Source organism: Hydra vulgaris, chromosome 15 (assembly GCF_038396675.1).
Source record: "Hydra vulgaris chromosome 15, alternate assembly HydraT2T_AEP".
NCBI classification, from domain to species: Eukaryota; Metazoa; Cnidaria; class Hydrozoa; order Anthoathecata; family Hydridae; genus Hydra; species Hydra vulgaris.
In genome coordinates, this window is record NC_088934.1 from 28,668,128 (window position 1) to 28,693,489 (window position 25,362).

The 25,362-nt window shown below is 30.2% G+C and overlaps 1 protein-coding gene across 1 annotated transcript; it reads left to right on the forward strand.

Annotated features, from left to right (window-relative positions):
- The first annotated feature begins 10,213 nt into the window (after window positions 1-10,213).
- On the forward strand, window positions 10,214-19,768 carry LOC100202457 (nucleoporin Nup43). The gene is made up of 3 exons (XM_065820333.1): window positions 10,214-10,474; window positions 18,427-18,630; window positions 19,003-19,768. Exons 1-3 carry the CDS (start codon window positions 10,273-10,275, stop codon window positions 19,662-19,664), a joined length of 1,068 nt encoding a protein of 355 aa, XP_065676405.1. The 5' UTR covers window positions 10,214-10,272; the 3' UTR covers window positions 19,665-19,768.
- The last annotated feature ends 5,594 nt before the right edge of the window (window positions 19,769-25,362 follow it).

The window sequence follows — 25,362 nt, forward strand, 5'->3', positions numbered from 1 at the left end:
TTGATTAAATATTTTTGATAAATTATTACATAAATTAAAATGTTAATTAAAAAAATAAATAAAATAGCCAAAAAAATATCTATATTTTTAACAACAAGGATTACATTGTTATCGAGTCGTGTTAAGAAGCTACAATATTGAGTGTCAAAAGCATTTTTACGCCGTAAAAATGTAAAACCGTAAATTACGGTCATTTTTTATGGTTTTTTAACACAATTAAATGTATCAATAACATTATCGTTAACAAAATATGTATGACGCATAACTTAATTTGTATCTAATGACAAAATAATAATGCACTTTTATTAGGCATGGAGCATAGTTTCACAAAATAAGAATTTCACTTATTCTCTTGGCTTAGGGCTCGATGTTGTTCTAAGTCTTCCGTATGTTTAAATCTTTACAAACGGTTGCAAACTCATGATAAAAGATAAAACAAGCAAAATTGATTTTTAAAACTATTTATTGACATGACAAGTTAATCGTGAGAAATATCAAATGAGCTCAACTTAATTTTTAATAGCATATTATGCATGTTACGCAATGCAAAACCTGAAGTTATAGTAAAAAATAAATTAAAAGATAGAAATTTATGCTAAATATTAGGCGGCCCGTGGATGATTTTGTCTTAGGACCCCACAATGCCTAACTAAGCCACTGAATTAAGTCTAGTTTCCAACTAAAACACAATTAAAATTAAGTGGGGTTCAATACTGGAATTAAAAAAATTGAGACAATTAAGTCAAAAGCATGAATGTTTATCTTTTTTCCTTGGCATACATACATTTTTACATTACATTACAAGGGACCCACCGGCCAGATGGATGGTGGGCTAGCCTGCAATTTTAAATGGCTGGTCTAAACAGGCAAGTTAATTCAATTTGCAATGAAGTGCATGAAGTAAATCTAAATTTCTTTATGAAACGGTACTCGTTTTTTACGGGCTTATTAAGGAGGGAAGAGGGGGGGGGGGAAGGGGTGCCTATAAAATACATCCGCCCAATTTTCAAATCCTGACAGCTATGATATTAGTAATATTAATACTCCCGAGTCCTTAATTTAAAAAAAAGGGGGAGGGGGACGTTTTTTAATTTTCGGAAAATTTTCACACACCCCCAACCCCCCAAGCTTATTAAGACCTCCCCACTTATTAATTTTTACTTGTTATCAACAACAATAATTTTAAAAAAATCAATGAAAATCGGCCTTAAAAATAAGAAAATAATTATTTCAGTCACTGATAAAAACTTTCAGTGTAAACAGGCTTTAAGGTTCATCGCCGTTTTTTTCAAAAAAAAAAGTTTGTTTTTTTCGAAAAAAATAACTTTATTGATTTTATTTGTAAACAAACTATTATTTACATCAACTAATAAAAAAAAAAAAATTAAAAAAATTAAAAAATTTTGTTAATTTTTTTATGCATAATCAGCACAAATAAGTACATTTTGATGAAATATATATATACATAGCAAACCTCAAACCTAATAACTCAAGAAAAACTTGTTCATTTTGTTCTTGTTGTTATTTTTTCGATTTTTTTTTACATTTAAAACATTCATATAATTACACAAAAAAAATGAACTGGTTCGCTCATCCTTTAGATAATATTATTAGGAACATTAGGAACATTTCCTGAAATTTTCAAGCAAATTGATAAATATTTGGCCAAGTTATGATGTTTAAAGTGAAGAAAAAAGAAGAAAAAGTCAAAGTATCATAAAAATCATTTTAAAAACAAACTATTGTTAAAGAGCTTTTGCAGAATAGCTTTTTGGAACATCAGGTTGGTCTTCAATGTCAATAAGTCCTTTTTTAATAGCTCTTATGGTTTTTCTGCGTTGTTTTGCATCATTAGTTGATTTTTTATTTAAAACTTTAACTCTGTAGCTATATCTGCGACATAAAAGTTTAAAAGTGTAACTATCTCTGCGACATGAAAGTTTATTGCTGAATAAACACCAAACTCTAATATGGTTCTTCTGACAAAAATATGTTTTGGATTTTTGTTTCAAATTATATTATTGAGCTCCTCATTTGAATTTTGGGTTTAACCGTGTAAACATTTTTTCAACAGCTAATCAGAAGACAATTTTACAAAGACAAGGCAAATTATTAAATGGATCTAAACGAGTAAATTTATATTTGGTCTATATGACACACTAGGTTCTAATTTCTTGTATTTGCGCTAACTTGTACTACATGTTGAACAAAACTGGTGGCGTTAATTATTTTTGGCAAATGTTTAAAAATGAAAACTTTTTTTTTAAATCTTTTTTTTTTTTAAGTCCTTTTACCCCCCCTTCCTCCCGATGCCATTTTCTTCGTGACGCCACTGTCGACTTCTTCATACTGTAGATTGCAATTTTATTGCTATGTATGGCCATTCCATAGTTTCAATTTTTGTTTAATAACAATAAAATATAACTATAAAATTTGTTCTATAAAATATAACTATAACTTTAATAATACTGCAACTTCACTTTAACAAGCACATTATTAACCAACATTTCTATGTTGATATAGCCCATAATGCAGTTTAAAAATTGTTATATTTTACATAACAGGTTCAAATAATGATAACAATTTCAAGAACTTTCATAAAATTATCTTACTAATGAACTAGATAGGTTTATAGTTATTTTAGTTTGATAACTAAGACGTTGCTAAGGACTCATTTACATATGAACCTAACAAAAAGGTTAAATACTACAAATTATATATAAAAAAGGTAGAATTTTTTTCAAAAAATTGAAAAAGAATAAAAATTTCTATTCTATTCACTTTTTTTTGGTGAACCACCAAAAGGTATTTCGTCAGAAGATATAGCCGTCAGAAGATATTTCGGAGGCAAGTTAGTTTAGAGACCACCTCCAGTGGCTTCTGCCTCCCGATTGGCAGCAGCTGCCAGAACTTATTTTTGGAGGCAGAATGTTTTGAAGGCCGCCGCAAATTGGAAGACGAAAGCCACTGGGGGCAGCAGTCAGAAGATATTTTGGAGGAAAGTTGATTTGGAGACCGCCTTGAGTGGCTTCCACCTCCATTCCGTGTTGTCATGTTTGTTAATAAAGGAAAAGGAGCAGGAGTTTTTGATTTCTCATAAACTCTCCATTTTTAAAAGTGATAAAGAATTTGTTAAAACAATCAATAGCAAATGAAAAAACAGCTTGGTTGTCGTTTGAGGCTGTTGTAAAAAACTCTCTTAGAAATAAAAATGAAGAAAACTGCTGTTTAATTGTTAGAAAGTTGAAAGCCTTTTGTGCTCTTCGATGCTAAAAAAGTATAAAACTTCGTTTTATAAATAAGCATCTTAAAAAGTTTCTTGGTCAAGATAATTATTTAGAGGAGAGCGGTTCCACCAAGATCTTAAGAAAATGGATGAAAACACATGATGGCGGACTACTGTCTAACAGTACTGTCCAACTTTCTTTTGTCAACTTGCATCAAGCAAGTTGACAAAAGAAAGAGCTACAAGCAAAAGTTTCTTTCCGATTGAATATTTATGAGTAAACGATTTGTTTGAAATCCTTTTCAAAATTAAAACTAACGTTACTTTTTTATAAATTTTTATAAGGTTTGACTTTGATAGGATAATGTTTATGCTATAAATTGTTTATTTCAAACGTGTTATTGACTTTTTTTTCATCTTTTAATTTTATAAAAAATAAAATCTTTCAAAATATATCCTAGAGTTTCCAAATGAGTTTCAATTCAGAAATACTTCGGAAAAAATGTGCTAACTACCTAAAATTTGCAAAAATTAAAAAATTCTATGCAAAAAATCTGATGTCAGATTTGAATTCAGCGTATCAAAATTAGGTAAGAACAAGTGTCAAAAATAATGCAATAAATTTTTTGTTTGCCTGTGTTATTTCATAACAAAAGTTTTAAGACAAGATTTAGAATTTGGGTTTTCTCTTATATTCCATTTTAAAACAAGTGACATTAAATGGTATCCTTTTTTTTATTGCTTCTATTATAATATAATTCAAGCTTATTGGAAGAATAATATTATTTAGTCAATTTAAAACTTAAGATAGCAACTGAAAACTTTTTTTCGATACTCTCCAATTAGATACTTTAGACTTGATAAGTTTTTCCACCATCCTGACGATACTATACAATTTAGAAAACGATAAAAAATGACGTTTTTTAAGAAGAAAAAAAAGTATAAAAGTTTTAATGACCTCAAACACGACAACACTGTGATTGTTTTCATTTGCGGTTTTTTTAATTATAACTTGTTAAGGACTAAATGTTTTTTTATTAATCAAAGAATTGCCTTGTCATTATTTTGGTACGATAAATTTTTTAAATTTTAAAATATTTTACAACCATTTTTGATTCGTAATTATTTTTTTTATTACATTAACTTAAATAAAAATCGATTTAATCATCGTAACAACTCAATTTTACTGAGTCTTCAAAGTAAGAATTAAAGTTTTGGTTGTGTTTTATATTCTATTTTAAAACAATTAACATTAAAAAGAATCTATTTTTATATATGATTAACGTAACAAATAGAATTTGACTTTGCCAAGCAAATCCAAATTTTGCCTAACTACCAAAGTCGCGTTTAATGTTTCATCCGAAAGCCGAGTTCTCAAATGGTTGTAGACCATTGCAAAGCTACTAAAATCTCGTTCAACTTTGACCTGAGAAAATGCAGCACCAAAAACAACTTGAGAAATATTGTAAAGTTCCTTCCACTTAGGATCATCACGTTTTAAATGCCAATATTCAAGAATGTTAAAATCTTCATTCACACCAATACGTGGCTCACTATATACAATATTTGTTATTTGCTGATGAATTCTTGTGTTTTGTATAATATCTACGCTTTGACCTTGACCTACTCCTGAAAGAAAAAATATATCAATTATTTGGTTATCAAACAACAAGTATTGCCTAATCGAACTGATTTTCGAATCATTAAAAGTTGCAAATTTTTCAAACACTCAAAAAGATAAAAACTTTTCTTTAAAATTTGACTCTTTGACCTTAAATCAATAAAAGATTAAACTATTTTCGTTTGATTTGTGAAGAAGAAAAAAAAATAGAAGAAACGAATTATACTCTATGATTTCGAAAATAATTAATAGCAAGTTATTGAGTAGTATTGAACACAGTGTGGAAATTCTTGATTTTTTTAATGTAATTGAATAAAATTTATTTAATGAACCGCTTGATATCAAATACTAGTTAAACATCAATTAATGAATGATAGTAAAATCTCTACCTGAAAGTTGAGTCAAACGTTCTTCATACTCATCTCGTAAATTTTCAGGCTGTCGAGCAATTTTAGCAAATTGTCTCTGTAAGTTTACAAAGCGATGAATCTCAGTAGATGATCTACTCCGCGGCTTCTCAATAAATCGTTGAAAACTTCATGACTAGCACTATTCCATGCAAAACGAGGATCCAGTAAGTGAGCAGCGATGAAAGCATCACATTCAAAAAACCTTTGTGAACGTAAATTTAAAGCTTCTAGAAGTTTAGATGTTAAATTATTTTGTCCATCGGCAATCTTTTCTAAATTCATCACCATTCTCATCCATCGTAAAAATAAGTCCGACATGGTATAGTCTGATTTTTGAAAATCCTTCATTGCATAAAATTTCGGCTCAAATGTTCTGGCATATTCCTCAATAAATTTCCAGGTTTCATCATTTAATGTTAGCTCGCGGTTATTTCGATTAGTCCCGATTTGTTCATATATCGCGAGTTTTTCAAACGTGTCTGATACCATGATATAAGTACTACTCCATCTCGGAGTAATCTCGGCAAAAATTGCATCATATTTAGGCGCTTGTGTATTTCTTATAAATTTTCTTATTTCAGCAAGAGTGGCTTCAAACGGCTCTGTTACATCTTTTGCAGCTAATTGGCAAACATGCGCTCCACAAAACATTTTGGTGCAGATTGCACCAATATTGTTTTCTAACACATTTACTTTTCTCTCTTGTTCTTGAGTATGTGATAGCCTTTCGATCCCATCGTCTGTATCTTTAGAATTTTCTACAAGTTCTTCTTCAAAATTGACTCGGTCAAGCAGATCGAAATCTTCAAAATCAAACTGTTGTGTTTCCTCAAAAAAAAATTCATTACAAATGATCATTTGATTTTGCATATCTCTGATAGCATCAGAAGCTTTGATCATGTTTTTACCTTGATCCGAACAAGTTGAGTAAATATCATCTGCCCTTTTCCCTACTTTCGCAATCAGAGTAATTAGCTGATCAGCAAAAACCACTCCAAGTTGCCGTCCGTGCTGAGTGAGCATTCCCAAAGTTCGATCGTGCAATTTCCCATCTTTTGTATACCGAATACTTGGAGGAAAAACATTTGTATTTAAACGAGACGCTGAGTCAAACATTAATGATGGATATACATTTTCTATATCATTTGCAATAATTTCATAAATTTGGTCAGCAGCTTTAAGAATAAATTCTTTTGCTTTTTGACGATTCCATCTCACACCAAAAGTTTGAAGAGCCTTATAATCATCTCATTCTTCCCCATTTTTTCTAATCATCTCATTCTTCCCCATTTTTTACGTGAAACGAAAATAGCATTTTGTTCACCGTTACCCTCATTATGATTGTTATTTTGAACTCTCCTCCTTTCCAAAATTCCTAGTTCTATAGCAATATCCTTGTGTTTTGAATGCAAATGGTTTTTGAGATGAGAAACATTTCCTAGAAGAATTGCTGGCAATGGAATTGTTCTGCGCACACTTTGCATGTCCATCTGTTATTTTCAGTCAAAAAAAATTCTTTTACTCGTGTGTTTTGCATTTTTCTCTACATAAAGCTTAAATCATCTTAATCAATTTTTCAGAAAAAAAGGTTAACAAAAAAAAAATAATAAAAAATACTATTGCTTATTACTCGAATCTTAATGAATAAGAAATTCGAACAATGAAATTCCATCGTCTAGATGACATCGTTTTTTTTGCATAATCTCCATTAATATAAATACCGGTTCCTTTAAGTTTATTTACTGAGCTTAATATTTTATTTTTATCATGATAATTCAAAAGCTTTAAAATGATTGATTTTGGTGTATTATTATCTTTAACTGCACCGACTCGGTGCGCTCGTTCCACAACTACTTCACTTAATATATTTAACTTTGTTTTAAAGATGTCTTTTACAGCCTTCTCACAATCACTCCAGTTTTCTTCAGGGTTTTCTTTTATGCCATCTATACGTAAGTTATTACGTCTCGAGCGATTCTCTAAGTCAATAGATTTTTTTTCAACAACAAAATTTCATTATCATATTTTGTTTTTATATGAATAAGTTCATCCCTAGCTTTTTCTTCTTGGAAATATAAGCTGACTTTTATTTCGTCAACTTCATTTTCAACTCTTCTGATATTTAACTAGTTATTGTTTATTTCAGCGTCCATTTTGTCTAACCTTGCTGTTATTATTTTGAAATTCGAACTTATTATTGTAGTGAAGTTTTTTTCATGATCTTTGAGTAATCTCTCTGTTTCTGCTAGTATACTTTTTTTTTGTTCTTTTAGTTTGCTTGTGATAAATTTTTTTATATTTTTAATATTTATTTCCATTTTTATCGTAAATAAAGTTATGCTCAAAAAAAGAATACGTCTTACTCGTCTTGTGCCGCAAACAATCATTAATTATGAATAGCTTTGTTTTTCTTCGAAAATTCGACTTATCAACACCATTTACTAATAGCTGTCTTTGGATTATATTTTCTTTTAAAAAAATACAAACGTCAACTAATTTAGTAGACGGTGTTAAATTTTTAATTATACAATGCATTTAAAAAATTTTTTTATATTGTAATCAATGCATTTAAAAATTTAAAAGAGAAAATTCTAATGTTACTCGCACGAAATGGAATCGCTTCTTTATTGCTTTTCAAGAAACCACAATCTTTAAAGCGATTAAAAGTAATGACAAAGTACAACGCGGTCGCAAAATAGACGTAGCCGCTAAATGCACGTTAGCCGCAAAATACATGTTTGCCGCAAAATATTTTAACTAGGCGATAAATACCTGATGATGACCATAAATGTTTTATGAGATTTTTACTGGGGAGTTAAAAAAAACGTAGTAGTAAAAATTTTATAGCAAACTTGAAATTTCAACAAGTAAAAAAATCTCTTTAGTATAACATTTGATTCGACGAATGCACATTTTCCATTTTCAAAAAAAAAAAAAATCAATTTTCATAAAAATTTTGATTATTGGAAAAAATTCAATTCAAACCGATATTAATTTCTTAAACTTTTAATGAGCATTTAAGAATATTGGGTTTGTCAAGAATTTTTAACAATATCTAATGAGTAAATTTAAGAATTTAATGTTACGGTTGAAAAGTGACAGTTTTTATTCAACTGATGAGCGACTTGTTCAAAAGATCAAACTTTGATCCCATCAAAAACTGACAATTTATTTTCTATTAATTTTCGTGGAAAAGATTTTTTAGCCAATGGCATGGACATAAAATTTTCAACTTTTAACTCTTGTTTTGAATATAAAACTTCAAATTTTGTTGATAGGTATAAAAAAAAAAACCACTCTGACAAAGTCATGATTTTTTTAGCCAGTTTGGCAACAAATTTCATATAAAACGCAATTTTGATGTCAATTTTTCAATATTTGAATCCAATTAATCTTTAAATTGCTTGTTAATTTAAAAACAAACTTTTTTAAATTAACAAGCAATTAAAAGATTGAATTTTTTTAATGAAAATTTTGCCTTCAACTTCAACTTCAGGCGGCGGGAGGCAAAAATTTCACCTCCAGTTTAGCGGCTGCAGCCAACTGGGAGGCCGAAACCACTGGGGAGAGCCTCAAAATCAACTTGCCTCTAAAATATCTTTTGACAATGACCGATTTTGCCTCCGCATTTGCGGCGGCCTCTAAAACATTCTGCCTCTATAAAAAAGTTCTGGCGGCAACAGTTAATTGGGAGGCCGAAGCCATTGGAGGCGGTCTCCAAATCATCTTGCTTCCAAAAAATGTTCTGACGGCAGCCGCCAGTGACTTCCGCTTTCCGATTGGAGGCAACCTCCAAAATATTCTGGCCCTATAAAAAAGTTCTAGCGGCAGCAGCCTATAGGAAGGCAAGAGCCACTGGAGGCGGCCTCCAAATCGTCTTGCCTTCAAAATAACTTATGACAACGGCCGCCATTGGTTTCTGCCTCCCGATTGGCGGCAGCCTTCAAAACATTCTGCCTCAATAAAAAAGTTCTGGCGGGCGCAGCCAATTGGAAGGCAGAAGCCACTGGAGACGGCCTCCAAATCATCTTGCCTCCAAATTATCTTCTAATGGCGGCCGTCAATGGCTTCCGGCTCCCGATTGGCGGTGGCCTCCAAAACATTCTGCCTCCAAATAAAGCTTCTGGTTGCGGCCGCCAAACGGGAGGCGGAAGCCACTGTAGGCAATTTCCCAATCACCTTGCCTCCAAAGTATCTTCTGACGGCAACCCCCAGTGGCTTTCGCCTCCCGATTGGCGGCGGCATCCAAAAAATTCTGCCTCTAAAACAAAGTTCTAACGGCGGCCTCCAATTGGGAGGCGGGAGCATCTGGAGGTGGAAGCCAGAACATTCTGCAAGCAAAAAAAAGTTTTGGGAAGCGGCCGCCAATAGCTGCGGAAGAAACGTGGAGGCGAGCAGATTTCTGCCGTTTATCATCTCTGGACAATAGTACACTGTTTCAATAATATGGTAAGGTAACGCGGGGCAAATGGGGTAACGTTGACATGCGTTAGATAAAATGTTTTTACATCTCACCCCTTAACAATTTTTCAAAGATGCTGAGACTTTGAAGCAAGCACCAAAAAGTCTGTCACAAAAAAGCTAAGTAATAATGACAACGCTATGAGACTTAATAGTTAGCCAATTCTTAGAAATTGTTAAGTAAATAAGTTTTTAACCATAAATTAATCTACCTTTTTATATCTTCAAGTAGACATTATCAGAACTGAGCTAATTGATATATAAATTTATATTATTAATTAACTATTACAGTTAACTCATGATAACTTGAACCTCTAAGGAACGAATTAAAACTTTTGACTTAGTGGATTTATCAAACCCATTGAACCCAATTTTTTCCAAAATTTTGGAAGAAATTGGGTTCAATAGGTTTTTTTTTTTTTTTTTTTGACAACACTTTGAGTTACTGAATGTTTAAGTTATCGAGAGTTCCAGTTATTGGGAGTTAACTATACAACTGTTTTACGTAGTTTTGTATTTGCAATTTTGGATCAGTTTAGTTTAATCATATTATAATGAATGATGAAAAAGTAATAGTAAGTTTTGTTGGACAAAAGATATCCAAAGTTCGTTGGGGTCAAAGTTATAATGGTGAAAAAAATCCTTGTGAGTTTATTACTGGTAGTTGTGACGATGAAAAAAATCTTGTTTGCAAATGGAAAGTTTCAACAGAAAATGACAATGAGCCAAATTTAGACAGTCAACTGGTTGTCGAAGGTGAATTTATTTGCTTTTATTATAATTAAGTCAAATTATTGTTTCTAATATATGATATTTTTCTTTACCTATTAATTTTTGTTTAATTTATTTTGTTATTTACTGTTTTTTTGCAATAATATTTAGATTTAAATTGAATTTACTTAGGTTTTATTTTAAATTTCCCTAATTTTTGACAACATGTTTGTCAACCACTTAAATAAGAACAATTTCTTTTTTGTATTAAATATGAAAGAAAATTACTTTACCAGATGCATATATAAATTTGCAGTAGGATATAAACAAAATATCTAGTTTCATATCTTCGAAACAAATTATCTAGTTAGATAATTAAATCAGGCTTTTAAAATAAATTGGGTATTTTATATTAGGTAGGTAAAAAAAAGGATTTTTTTTATTAGGTCAAGGTAAATAGTAGTGACGTATCCAGTCTAATTTTGACACTGGTTTAGGTGCCCAAATTTTCACCTTATCTCCAGTAACTAATAATGGATGTAATTTTTGCATAAGTTCTTTTTTTTCCTGGTAAATAAAGGGAGTAGATAAAGTACAGGATAAATCTATATATAGTATACTGCTACTGCCTTGTTGACAAGTTACCTTAAATTTTAATTGTTAAATGTGCCGCATGCGTTATTAATTTTACTGGTAATTATTTATGTTTTATTATTATACATATGATTATTTTGCATGTAATTTTTTAGAGTCTCTGTGAAGAACTTTTTTGAAGGGTGTGCCCAAATCTTGCATGCTTTAATAAAGTCGATACGCTTTTAAATTGTTTTAAAAAAAAATAGTTGTGTAGCCTCTTCAAGACTTTTAACTGTTTTAGCTTAGTTTCTTTTTACTTTTTATGACTTAAAATAAATTTAATAGTACAAAGCAATTTTGACAACTGAATCAACGTTTAAGTTGACTTTTCAAAAGAAAAGTAAACTCAACGTTCTTTTTCTGTCAAATTTATGCAAAACATTAGCACGTTTGATTTGTTAATTTTTTTTTAATGTTAATTCACCTCCCAACGTTGAGAAGGCCACTACAAACGAGGAGGCTACTTAATTGTGGTTATAACCCTCTCTCAACTCTACAACTCAGAAACACGAACCTTGACAAACAAGGCCGCTGCACGGAGAATCAAGCTGAGCTCAAACTCAAAACCTCTCGCTTATGAAGTGAGCGCTCTACCTCTACCGCATAAACCGCATTCCTGGTAAAAAAAAATTTAAATTTCCAGTGTTCCAGTTTTTTAGGAAACTGTCATATAGTTATAGTTTAGTTATGTGTACTAGGAAATATAAAGACAAAATATAATTTCTGTAGAAAACATTTTAACAATAAATGTAAATACTTTAAATACAGTATGTTTAATAAATATGAAATTAATTTATATGATAAAATTTCTTTGTTACAGAGAAAACACCCTTCGTAGCTAAAAGCCTTCAGTGGCTTTGCAGCAACACCAAAGTGAACCCTGCAACCACTAGAAATCTTAGCCAAGCAAGGAAAAATAATTGATATTTTTGCACTAAGTGCAAACATGCTTTTTTTTTACATGCACTGAATCCACATTTCAAAGTCATATCCAGACCCTCTCTTCAGATCAGAATTGATGATGCTGTCATTCATTTAAAGGAGGTTTTGCTCTCACACCTCAGTAGAGTCAGGTATGTTGCTAAATTACTGATTACTGTGCACTAGCAAAAATTCATAGAGGTGAAAGCTCATTGAACATCCGCACCACTTGCTTGCCAAAGATTGAGAGGGTCACACCTTTGATATCTTGCCAGACACTCACAATGACATTCATTGTAACATTACACAGAGTAAAGAGAAAAGTGGTAAGACCCACAAAAGGTAGCAGCTCAAAGTTTATTAAGGCATTTAGTGATTTTGGTAGGAAAAACCGAACTCTTTTTTTTGGTTCTGATTCACTCCTGATAAGGCTGCAAGCAACCACTATAAAGTTGGGAGATACTAGAAAAAAAAGAGTAGAGTTATAGAGCAAGGAAACAGTTGACAAAAGACTTGAAAAGTTTTAGGTTGTATGTGTCAGGAAAACATGAAGATAGGAGAGAGTTCGAAAGGGTTGAAGTGTGAAGGAATAAAACTAGACCAATAAAAGTTTTAGAGCATGCAGGGACTATTTATAGAAAAGAGAATGAGGTTCAACTTTACGACGATGGGAAAGAGGCTCAAGCTTAGCAAATAGAGCGGGTCCAACAACGTTTACAATGCCTTTTTGGACCTTGTCTAGAAGAGAAAAAGCATCATTAGCCCAAATGACAACAGTATTCCATACAGGGATGAATAAGAGATCTGTAGTGATAGAGAACGGAATTAGGAATAAGAAATTAGGTGAGCACGATAGGCAACCTTAGCAGATGCTAATTTAGCAATTGATAATATGATTTCTATGAAAAGTCAGTAGTGAACAATACTCCAAGAAGACGTAAAGAAGAGGACTTAGTGAGAGGGTTGCCATTTAATAACATAGGAATGTCAACAGTATTGTTTGTAGTAAATAACTGAGTTTTGTTGGAGTTAAAGTTCACAAACCACTGCAAGCGCCAATCTCTTACAGAAGTGAGATCACATTCAAGATTGGCTGCTTGTTCTAAGCAGTTAAAAAAGAAGACTTTTTTTCTAGATAGGTGTATAAAGTTGAGTCATCAGCAAAAACACCTAACTTAGATGTTAGGATGACTTTAATAAAGCAGTTAGAAAGAAACAATTTGATAATCTCAAAAACTTTCCCAGATACACCATATGAAGCCAGCTTATGGAGAAGACCATCATGCCAAACTTTATCAAAAACTTAAGATATGTCAAGAGCAATAGTCCTAGCCTCTCTGCCTACATCTAATACACAATAAAATCTTTCAGTCACAGCAGTTAGCAAGTCAGCTGTAGAGCAAGAGGATCGAAAACCATATCGTCTGACAGCAAGTTATTTGACTCAGATATGATGTGATAAATTTGTTGATATAAAACTCAAAGACCTTGCTAATAACAGAAAGAAGTCTGGTCAGACAATAATTGGAGGGGTCAGAATGTTCTCTGTAGTTTTTGAAAATTGGAACAATAGTTGTCAATTTTCAGCAGGTTGGAAAACAAAACTCAGTCAAGCACCTAATAAATAGTTTTGAGATAATTGAATAGAGTTCTGGAGAACAATTTTGTAAGACTATGACAGGAATGCTGTCTGAACCACAAGCCATAGAAGAGTTTAATTGAAATGGAAAGAATGAGAATGAGAGATGGAATGTTAGACACCTACCCTTATTAATGAAGCTGTTAAAGACTTTTTAAGTCTATAGAGTCTAACTTCTGAGAAAAGATACAGGGCTTAGTAAACTGAGAAAAGGAAGCTTAGCATCAGACAGCACCTTTTTTCATCGATTTCTTGCAATAATAAATAACTTTTTATTCTCAAGAGAGTTATTCTTTTTAAAAAGATGAAAAAAATGATTACAATTAGATTTAGCAGCTGCGCAAGAAGGTGAAAACCATTAAGTAAAATAAGACTTGACTTGGAACCAACAAGATAGAATAAAAGCTTCTATTCCTGCCTGAATTCTAGAGGCTATGTAGGAGGCACATCTATCAGCTAGAGAGAAAAGACATCATCCCAAGGACCGTCACAAAAAAAATCACTAAAAGTATCTCAGTCAGCTTTAGAGTAGTAGTAAGTAGTGTGATGATAGTGTAAATCCAAAAGAAAAGTATGAAATAAAATTTTTTTAGAGATCATTGCATGGTCAGAACCACCTAAGTAAGAAACAGGAAAAACTGAACACCAGCTAGAGTCAGAGAAAAAACATAAATCAAGGAGTAAAGGCAAATGATTAAGGTTGTTAAAAAAATGAGTCACAAGTTAAGTATCTGAGTAAAATATTGAGAAATACAGGAGTTACAGGCTTTAGTGCCAGCAAGGTAAATATTGCCAGAGGGGTAAAGAGAAAGGGCATATTCAATTTGATGAGAAATTACATCTAAAAGAGTGCATCTTATTGGGAAGAAGGAGAATGATTAATAACAAATAGAAAAGTGATAAAGTGAAGAGGTGCTAAATGGAAGCACATAAAAGAATAGTTAAAGGATTCAAACCTGATTTCACGTCAAATAGGTGAATTGATGCGTATGTGTACTCCAAGCCAAGCATGTGATTATGTCTTTGTGAATCAAAAAACAGTACCCATCAACACCATGGAATGTTGGAATGATGGAAGGTTGCTTGGCAGACCAAGAATATTTGTAAAATTTATATTATAGCAATTATGTGGTGGGCAGACTATGAATATTTGTAAATGATGTATTAAAACAATTAGGTGGTGGTGGCAGAGATCAGAGCAAGATTCTTGCCTAGAGTCCTAACCTGAGTATCTGGACACATTTAACGTCCTGGAAAAGAACAGTGGTCTTGAGTACTAGCTTCCTCCGCATCAAATTATGCCACTTGTTAAATTTAGTTGCCACTGCCTTAGCTGAAAAGAACAATGACACATACAAATAACTATCATGAGCTGCATTTGAGAATCGCCAAGCAATATGGAGCAAGACAAGTTGGTCATTCTTTGGTTGGCAGCATAAACTTTTTAAGTAAAATGCATGCTACAGCTCATCCAGCCAAAGTAGGCTACGTGGAACTTGACATTAGTGATGTACCAATAGCACATTTTTGGCTGATGCCAATACCGATGCCGATGGATGGGAAAAGTCTAAATTATTTTTAGATAATTAAATTGTTTTTAGATAATTAAATTTTTTTTAGAACAATTTTATTTTGTGATGTTCAATTCCCACCACATTCCTGGTAGTACTACGATAAACTTGCTTCTCTGCGCAGTGGCCTTGTTCTTCAAGGTCTGTGTTTCGGAGTTATAAAGTTGAGAGAGGGTTATAACCACAACTAAAGTAGCTTCCTCAACTGGAGTGACCTTTATGGCCTTGGGGAAGTGTAATGAAATGAAAAATAATAAAGTAAAATAGAAATATAGTAGGTTATACTTAAACCTATATAGATAACAATGCTTAAATAGGTTACTTTTAAGTGTAACAATAGAACAACACAAAGTAAAATTATTCTAAAAACAACGTTATGGTAATTAAAGTATAAGTACATTCAGCTGTTAAATTAAAGCTTATAAACATCATCCTAAGAATAAACGATATTGACTGTAAACAAAGTCAAAATATGCATTTCTCAAAAAAATTCTAAGTAATGCATAAAGTTTAGTTTATTTGTTATTCAAGTATTATTATAATGCAGGATTAAAATATTAAAACACCATTGGTTGAAAAATCTGTAAATTTTAAATTTTTTTGAAAATTTACTGATTCTAATTGTGCAATCACTACTTGACATACATGGCTGTGGAGAGAATTTTAAGGATCATATAAGATAAAGGCCCAAATGGTTAAAACCCTTTCCCAACTCATTTGTTTTGATACACAAGCTTTGACAAACAAGCCAACTGCGTTGAGGCAAGCTAAGCACTGTACTACCAAGGATGTGGTGAGGATTGAACTCCAAACTTCTGGCTTATGAAGCAAGCGCTATACAACTACACCACTTTCGCATTATTAAAGAGCTTGTCTCCCTTTTGTTTGATTTTTTGTATTTTGTAATATTAGTAATACAAAAGTTCAGTCATTGTGATGTTTCTTCAGTTCTCTCCATACTTTTGAAACAACACAAAGCATTTAGGGTGTTAGCCAAAAATATAGTATTGTGATATTAAGAATATTTATTGTTATTCTTTTATAATATATTGGGAATTTTTATTGATATTGTTCTATTACTTCAAAAAAAAAAAAAAGGTGATTGAATTTGGGAATTATAACCCATTAGGAGTTCTGTGCGGGATATGCTTTCCCATTGGGCTGACTAACACCCTGGCATTGTCTTTAATCTACATGTAACCATCCTGCTAGAGTAGTTAATCAAGTTCCACATTTCATATAAGGGGGTCATAATTTTTTCTGATCACCCATCGGCATTCCAAAAAATATTGTTTATCTTATCCCAGATATGCACTTTTTTAATCATACACACTGTAGAAAAAAATTCTAATTAATAAATAAGGATTTTTTTTTCACATTGTGTGTGTCACATTGTAAGAAACATAGTGGGTTACAATTCAGAAAGTTGACTGTCTTGTGACTCACTGATTTTCTTTCCTCATCTAAGCCTAGGCTATAAGAAAAGCACACTAACAACTTTCCACGAAAAGTCTTGGGAGACATCCATAAAGTATGTACACAGTAAAACCGCTGATTTAGGACTAGCAACCAGACAATCTCTAATGGACTTATTATAAAAGGACAAAAATAGACTTCGACAAAGCACTAATTGCAACAATTTTAATTACAACTATCAAAAATGAATTGTCTATAAAAAATGTTTGTCTTTCTAGACAATCATTTTAAAAACGGACACTAAATGAACAATCTCGATTTTTTAATGAGGTATAGAAGATCTATTTAATATATAATTTGGACTTATAACGAGTAATTAAATTTTCACTGCAGCATCGTTTCAAAAACTGAAAACGAGCACAAAATTAAAAATACAATTTTTCTAACAGAAGTTCATTTTTTAATTTTTTGTCCAGCGTGTGCTGTTGATTAAAAAGTTAATGTCTATTTAAAAACCTCAAAATGGACTATTTTGTGCTCAATTGAAGTTCATTAATTACTCAGTTCAGTTGTTTTTCAATTCTCAGTGAATGTGCGTGAAAATTTATTTTTAAAATGCCCTCTCCAGTTTGGGATTACTTCAAAAAAGTTGAAGGTAAGTTTATCATTTAAAAAATTTTCCTTAGTCACTAAATTCTTTATCACCTTCAATAAAATTATTTTAAAAATATGTGATCAAGGAGTTGTCCTTTATAAAATGTGGATTAGTAAGTAGAAGATTCCAATAGGTGTTAAAATTTATTTAGGTTTGTGAATAAAACAATAGTGAAAAAGAAAAATGTTTTTTACTTTCATTTTATTGACGAATATGTATGCAAGTTTTAAACAATAATTAATCATGGGCAATGATCGTCATTTGGAGTTTTGATGTCATTTCAATATTTTTTTAATATTATAAATTTACTACATAACAATCTTCAAATAATACGGTAATGAAAGATTTCTGGTTTTATGAAATCAAGTAAATTTAGACAAAATCATAGACACCAAATAGACAAAAAATTATGCTTTGTAGACTTATGAAGTGAAAATTATTTTTTAACTGAGCAATCTTAGGACACCATCAAAAATTTGATAGACACAACAAGGACAAAAAATTAAACATTTGTTGTGTCCATTACAACATACAGAATTGTCTATGTCTGTGTTGTAAGTCTATCCATAGACTAGTCTGGTTACTATTTAGGACCCCCCATGTATGCACCCAAATTCTTTCAAAAACACACACCTTCTCCTCTCTCTCTACATGCAAACGCACTATATATCACAAAATGTTGATTTTGTAATAAATAGTGTGTTTCCTCCATCCCTCCCTCCCCCCTCCCTCCCCCTCCTCCTGCTTCCTCCTCCCCCTGCTTCCTCCTCCCCCTTATTTCCCGATCAATAAATTTTTCAAAACATTTAAAACAAAGAAACTTATTTTTTAGTTTTTTAGTTTTTGACATTTCCAGGAAAGTTAATAAACAAACAAAAAATTTACTGTAAGCAAAACTTTGTAACATTGTGTTATTAACTTTATTTAATCATTATTTTTAATAGAATAATGGTTAAATAAAGCATAACACAATAAACTTTAAAGTTAATTAAATAATAAAGTTATTAAAATATAGTTAAAGGTATTATAAAATGTATAAATTAAATAGAAAAAAAAGTATCAGGAGTTGTATTTTTAATTTAATTTTTAGCATTTTTTTGAAAAACAATAACTTTATTAATTTTTACACGCACTAAAATAATTAAATATTTTTTTGAAGGTTCTGTTACAGATTTATTGGTAATGTCTCCTGGCAAAGTTATTTATAGCAATAGTAATGGTGATGTTTCTATTGTATCTTTAAGTTCTCACGATAACAAAATGAAAGAAGATCAATCATGGAAAAAACTTCATCGGTATCTTTCAACTAATGAAGTTGCCTGTTGTACTTGTCTAGCGTCTTATGGTCAAGATATTGTTACCGGTGAGATATTTTTATATATTTATACACTTGTAAACATTATTTTACATGGTTATTAAATGGTTAACTATTTTCTACAAAACTATTATTAATTTGAATTCTGGTTGAAGTTAAGTAGTTTGTTTACTTATGGCACCTGTTACTCCTGACAACTCAAGTCGCTAATTAAGCTAATTATCGCTAATTAATTAGGAGGTTTTTTGAAGGTTGTATTCAAATAACTTTAAAAAAATCAATATCATGGGTTTATGCTGTAAATAATATTTAATTATTCGTTATTAATTGTTATGATATAATTTTTATAGTATCATAAAAAAATATAATTTAAAGATTAAATAGATAAATTTTTAATTGTTCTTATTTTATATTTGTCAGGGGGAGAAGATGGTAAAATTAATCTTCTTCTACCTGAACGCAAAAAGCCAATCAGAGTGTTAGAAAATGCAGATAGTTCAAATGTCACAGGACTGCAGTTTTTAAGTTCAACAGAACTAGTTTCTATTAATTCAACAGGGCAGTTAAAACTCTGGGATATTCGTCAACAAAAGCTAGATAAACCCGAGAAAGTTTTAGCATTGTCAGGAAATGCTTGTCCTTTACTTTCTGTTGATAAACATCCAAATCAGTCACATATTGTTGTCACAGGACACGGCGATGGTGTAGTAGGAATATGGGATATTCGCCAGGAAAATGGGCCTGTCACTTTGGTTGATGCTCACGAAGCTGAAGTTTGGACTGTTATGTTTCATCCATTGTATCCTGATAATTTATTCACGTGTTCTCAAGATGGTTCCTGTTGGTTTTGGGACGGGGCTTCGATGAATAATGAAATAATTTACAGTAACTTGAATAATAATAACAGCCATAGCCACAGTGCATGGCTTTACATAGATGCAAATAAACATAAAATGGAGACATTTTCATTAGTTCCGTTTAATAAAAGTCCTATTAATTCTTTTGACGTTTGCTTATCAAGTTTAGTTTGCGCAACAGACAGTGAAGCTTTAATCATTGTTTCCGACATACCCGTGCGTTAACAAGCCATTATAAATTGTTTAAGATACCTGATTGACATTTCAAATTGAAGTTTTGCTACAAGTTTTTATTAAGAATACATAATATTAAAAAGTTCCTTTTTAAATTTACGTTTCCTTTTAATCCCTTTAATTATGTAACATAATAATAGACTGTAAAATTAAACGCATAGTATAACTAGCTGTACCAGTTTTTACTCAATAGTAAAACGCCTTTATCACGCCCTTACTCAATAGTAAAACGCCTTTACCAAAATCTTATATAAATAGTAAGGCGCCCTAAACGATATATATACATTTTAGAATTATATTTAATAACATATGACTATACATTTTACAAAAAAAATATTTTTCTACTTCTGTTTTATTTCGTGCCCTGATTATAAAAATAATAGTCTAAATTAATGTGATTTTGAAATTTTGTAAGTCCAAAGATAAATTATTTTATTAAAGTTTTCAGAAATGTCGGAGAATTTTTATTTTACTTTTTTTTTTTAATGTTAAGTATAATAATTATAACATAAAGTTATTATAATTATCATTTGTGGAGTAGAAGTAAAAATAACTTTAGTTTTTAAAAAAGCGTTCTATCATTTTCTTGAGATCTAGGGGATAGTGGGCAACATGATACCTATGGTTTTTGCTTCGTAATTCGTTTTTTAATAGAGTAAATTTCTAGACTATGAACATCATTAAAAAAAGTATAAAACTTAAAAAGCAGATTTTTGCTTAAAAGACAAATGGTCCAAATCACATTTAAAAAATCCAGATAATAAATAGTTTTAAATGTCTTTCTTAAGCGTCAATAAATAATAGCTTTGTATCGAAATAGGATTTCCTAGTATTATATATAAAGAAATCTCTTAAAAATTGACCATAAATGTTAATAGAAATGATTTTTAGATTTGTTTATGGCACAATTGAGTACTATTTTACAGTTTTAGGGCCTCTCACAAATGCTGTATTAAGCTTCCCTTTACTAATAGAAAACAATTGCTTTATTTTTAGTATTAACTTGTTTTTCCAATAGTTTTGTTTAATGAAGTAAAGAGCTTAAGGATAGTAGTCTACAAAATAATGTTACCTTTAGATACATTGAATAACTAATACACTACTTTGTTATTAAAAAACACAAAACTCGACCCCTCGCAGGTCTAATGGTTCAGCGCCACCTCAAGGCAGGTTTTATAAAATTATTCGTGTCCATTAAATAATCAATTGAAATAACTATAAACCTACCAATCAAATAGTTGTAAAACATCCTGTTAGCAAGTAGTTATTAGCTGCTAAAAGATTGCATGTCGCAGTTTTGATTAAATTCAAAGCAGCTTAGTTTATTCCATCATCAAAGTAGAACGTATGATTATTGTTCTTTCTTCTTGAAGATTTAATAATATGAATTGTATTTATCAAACGTGTTTTGTAAAGTAAAGTATTCTCATAAATAACTAATTGATCTTAAATTTGAGAAACAGTAAATTTTACTATTTTTAATTAAACTTTTAAAAACACGCCCATTTACCTTAAATGATTCCACTTGAAGATTATTTGACACATGCAAGGCTTCATGTTTAGCAGCTCAAAATACGGAAAAAAACATGTGAGAGTAAACGTTGTGAGTTTTTGCAAACATGTGACAAAATCTAATTGCAAATTAATCACTTACAGTAATCACGAATAACTTAGAGTCATCACAAATAACTTACAGTTACCACAAATAACTTGCAGTTATCATGAATAACTTATAATTATTGTGAATAACTTACAGTTATTATGAATAACTTGCAGTTATCATGAATAACTTACAATTATCACGAATAACTTACAATTATTACAAATAACTTACAATTGTCACGAATATTTATACAGTTATCACGAATAACTTGAATTTTATTTGCAATCAGATTTTTTAGATACTCGCAACATGTTTACAAAACTCACAGCATATATTCTCCTATAGTCCGTATTTTCCGCTGTTAATACATAATACTTTTTAAGATAAAATTTATCTTATTTAATAATAAAAGCTTTAAGAATAACTGGTGTGTGTGTTTATTATTGTAATACCTAAACGAGTATTTAGTTTAGCTTGTAAAACTAAGGCACATTTTACACATTTTACAGGTTTTTGTTAATAGGTATTTAAATGCATTGTGAAATTTAGTGATCAAGGGTAAAATTTAAGAATAGAATGAGTAAACGTTTGATTAGATGATCTGAACTTTCTAAAGTAAGTTTAAGTGAGTTTAGGCACAGAACAATAAGGGGCTTGGTGATAAGACCCATTATGTCTGCTTCTTGCCCCTGCTATTTGTATTTATATTATGGTTTACGAATTTAATAAATTTATATGGCAAAAAACAAAAACAAAAAAACAAAACAAAAAAAACAAAACAAAACAAAAAAACATCAAAATTACTTGGAGTAAAATATATTAGCCCAGGGCTTTTTTTATATAGGCTAACCACTGAGTGTCAATTTAGAGGATTGTGATGAGATTGACGCCAAAATAATTTAATGAGTTTAAGACTTCAAGAATTTAGACTTTTGAAGATAAATTGGTGCCATGTCTATATATCAACTTCCAATTTGGTTATTTAAAGAGTTTATTGATTTTAGGGTATTGGTACAAATATTGTGTTTGTTAAAAACGTTGAATGAATACTTTTTTTGATGCAATGATGATAGATTGCCAATAGGACTTTGACTAGTTCAAAGAAAACTACATTAAATATTAGTTAGTTTTTCTTAACTTGTTCATAATTATTTCTGTAAAAAGATGCTTTCAGGATGGCAATGAGTTAAGCAATAATATTGATCACGTCATTACGTTAGCGTTGTTTCATATAAACTACTGATAGTCTACTTGGTTATCCCAGACTTCAAGTTCTATGCAGAGGATAATGCATACTTTGTGCTTCAGTTAAGACATAAGAATAAACCAAGAGTTAAAACCTGAATTTTATTGTAAACAAGATGTAAAGCAACACTTTTTGAATAAAACTGAAAAAAAAGTGCTAATTTGAGAGAAAAATGACAAAAAGTGTTTTATTAACTATGTTAATATAAAAACAAACGTTAAAACGATTTTTTATACAACTTCCTTTTTTTGTTGAATTGTTTTTTTTAACACAAATAAATGAGAAAAAAGTGCTCTTTAACTTATTGAAAATGGGTCACTCTGTTAGTTATATAGCTAGATCCATTGGACACAGCCGAACTGTAATTAAAAACTACGTTAACAGCCCTTATATGTATGAAATAAAAAAAACCGTAATAGGCGAAGGTTGTTGAGACAAGCTTCAATTTCTTAATTAACTGCACATCAAATTGCTGCAGAAGTGTGCGATCGGGTATCATGATAAATCAAAAATTCATTTTATTGACGGAAAATGAACGCTAAGGATCATCTTTTAATTGTTTAAGAATTTTTAAAACATTATTTTTAAGCATCTTTCATTGATTAAAATTTTGTTTTTCAGCAAGATAATGCTAGCATTCGTATAGCTAAGATAGTAAAGGATTATTTCAACAGCAGTAAAGTTGAAACATTGAAGCAGCCAGCTAGATCTCCAGACCTGATTATTATTGAGAATGTTTGGGTACAGCTTTCACATATAGTGTTTGAAGGTGGTAAACAATATAGTTCACTAGCTGACTTGAAATCATCCATTGCATCTGCATGGAATTTAATTGACATTTCGTACGTAAAAAAGTCGTATGATTCTTTACCTTCTAGAATGATTGAAGTGATTCAGAAAAAAAGTATCCACTATTGATATTCAAAATTGAGACGTCTTTTTTTATAAAAGGTAATATATGTGAATTTTTTCAAACGTTTCTCAAAATTTTGTCGTGCTAAAAAAACAAGTAACTCGCAATTAATTAAAAAGTTTTTTTTAATTAATTGCGAGTTACGTTTAAAATATATTTTTTTAAATTTTGTTAAAATATATTTTTTTAAATGTTATATTTAAAAACTATAAAAATAGTTTTTAAATATAAATGTATAGCAGAGTTTTATAAATATTTTTGGGGTGTCTTTATGTCGCGCAGTGTATGTATTAAAGGCTTAAGTTCTATTTTATTATAACGTTATATGGTTCTGGTTCAGGTACCAAGTTTTTATTTAAGATAGTCTACTACTTTTTTATTATTTTTTTTTTTATTCTTGTTGATATGGTGATTATATTCTTTATTATAATTTATTAAAATTATAAAAATTCCAATATTTGTAAATGTAAATATATATATATATATATATATATATATATACATATATATATATATATATATATATATATATATATATATATATATATATATATATATATATATATATATATATATATATATATATATATATATATATATCTTTCCAATAAATTAAAAAAACAGCATTACCTATAAACATTTAGTCTCACATTTATCATATGTTTAAATGTTTGTCATTAGGCTAGTGTAGCGCTTTGTAAATCAAACAAGTAAAATTAAAAAAAAAAAATAATAAATGATAATTAAAACTACTTTTAATTATGAATATCGCAGAGCGTGATAAGGCAATCCTGACTAATTCTTTCTACAAAAAAAATTTATTACACCTAGTAACGTTCTAAAGAACAACAAGTAGTTTTCCTTTTAAAGACTGCTGCATATAATTTCCTTTTGGTTCGGAAAAATATCTGAAATTCGGTAAACAATATCGTCGCTGCAAAGCAAAACAATGTCTATTTTTGGGAAAATTGACTTTTTTTGGCTTAAAATACTCTATAGGTGCACAAAAGTCAAAGTATGGAGCCAAAACTGATTCAACCTTTGCAACTATGAGTCGAATTCAAATATCTTATATCCTAAAAAAAATTAAGGGACATTGTTGGAGCAAAACAAAACTATCTTTAGTCCATTTTTCGGCAAAAAAAAAAAAAATTTTTTTGGTTTAAAATACTTAATACATATTATATAGTTAATTTATATAATAAATAACTACAAACAAGTAGATTTTATCAAAAAAATCAAAAGCAGTGATTAAATTTAAAACATTTTCTCAAAACAGCCAAAAGGGACTTAAGACGGTCTTGTTTTGCAGCGGCAATTTAATTTGAAGAATTTTGTCATATTTTATATAGTTTTACGGCTATCTTAAGTCCATTTGCATTGTTGCATCTCATAAACTTAAGTTTTTCATTGTTATATTATGAAAAATAATAACATATTCTATAAGTATTTTAAAAACAATTTGGTTTAATTAAGATCAAACGCAGTGATGAATCAAAAACTTTAAATAGCTTTTCTCAGAACAGCAAAAATGAACTTAAGTAAGTCTTGTTTTGCAGCAACAATATTATATAAATAAACACAGCAAAAACCTCGTCTATTATTGCAAAAGCTTTAATCGTAGCCTAGATTTACAACACACGAAAGGAGTTGCATCAATTGCTATCATTTAATGGGGGCAAACCCTCTGAATTGCAATGAATATGAAACATTAAAAAGCTAAAAAATTCTCTATATAAAAAAAAACCACGCAATATTTTTTTTTAGTTTATATTTTAATCTTTCTTTTTATCATCATTTTTTACTATATACCATTTTTGTTTTAATTACAAACATTTATTTTTTTCATTCAACTTTGTGCTCTGCTTTTTAGTGTTTTTTTATGTTGATTTTTTTGTGTTATTTCATCAACCTTTTTATTAATCAC

Excerpts from the sequence above, each read along its gene's own strand:
- LOC100202457 (XM_065820333.1), top strand. The coding sequence starts at position 10,273 with ATGAATGATGAAAAAGTAATAGTAAGTTTTGTTGGACAAAAGATATCC. Across the intron at positions 10,475-18,426 it reads CAGTCAACTGGTTGTCGAAG|GTTCTGTTACAGATTTATTG; the intron begins GTGAATTTATTT and ends ATTTTTTTGAAG. Across the intron at positions 18,631-19,002 it reads TGGTCAAGATATTGTTACCG|GGGGAGAAGATGGTAAAATT; the intron begins GTGAGATATTTT and ends TATATTTGTCAG.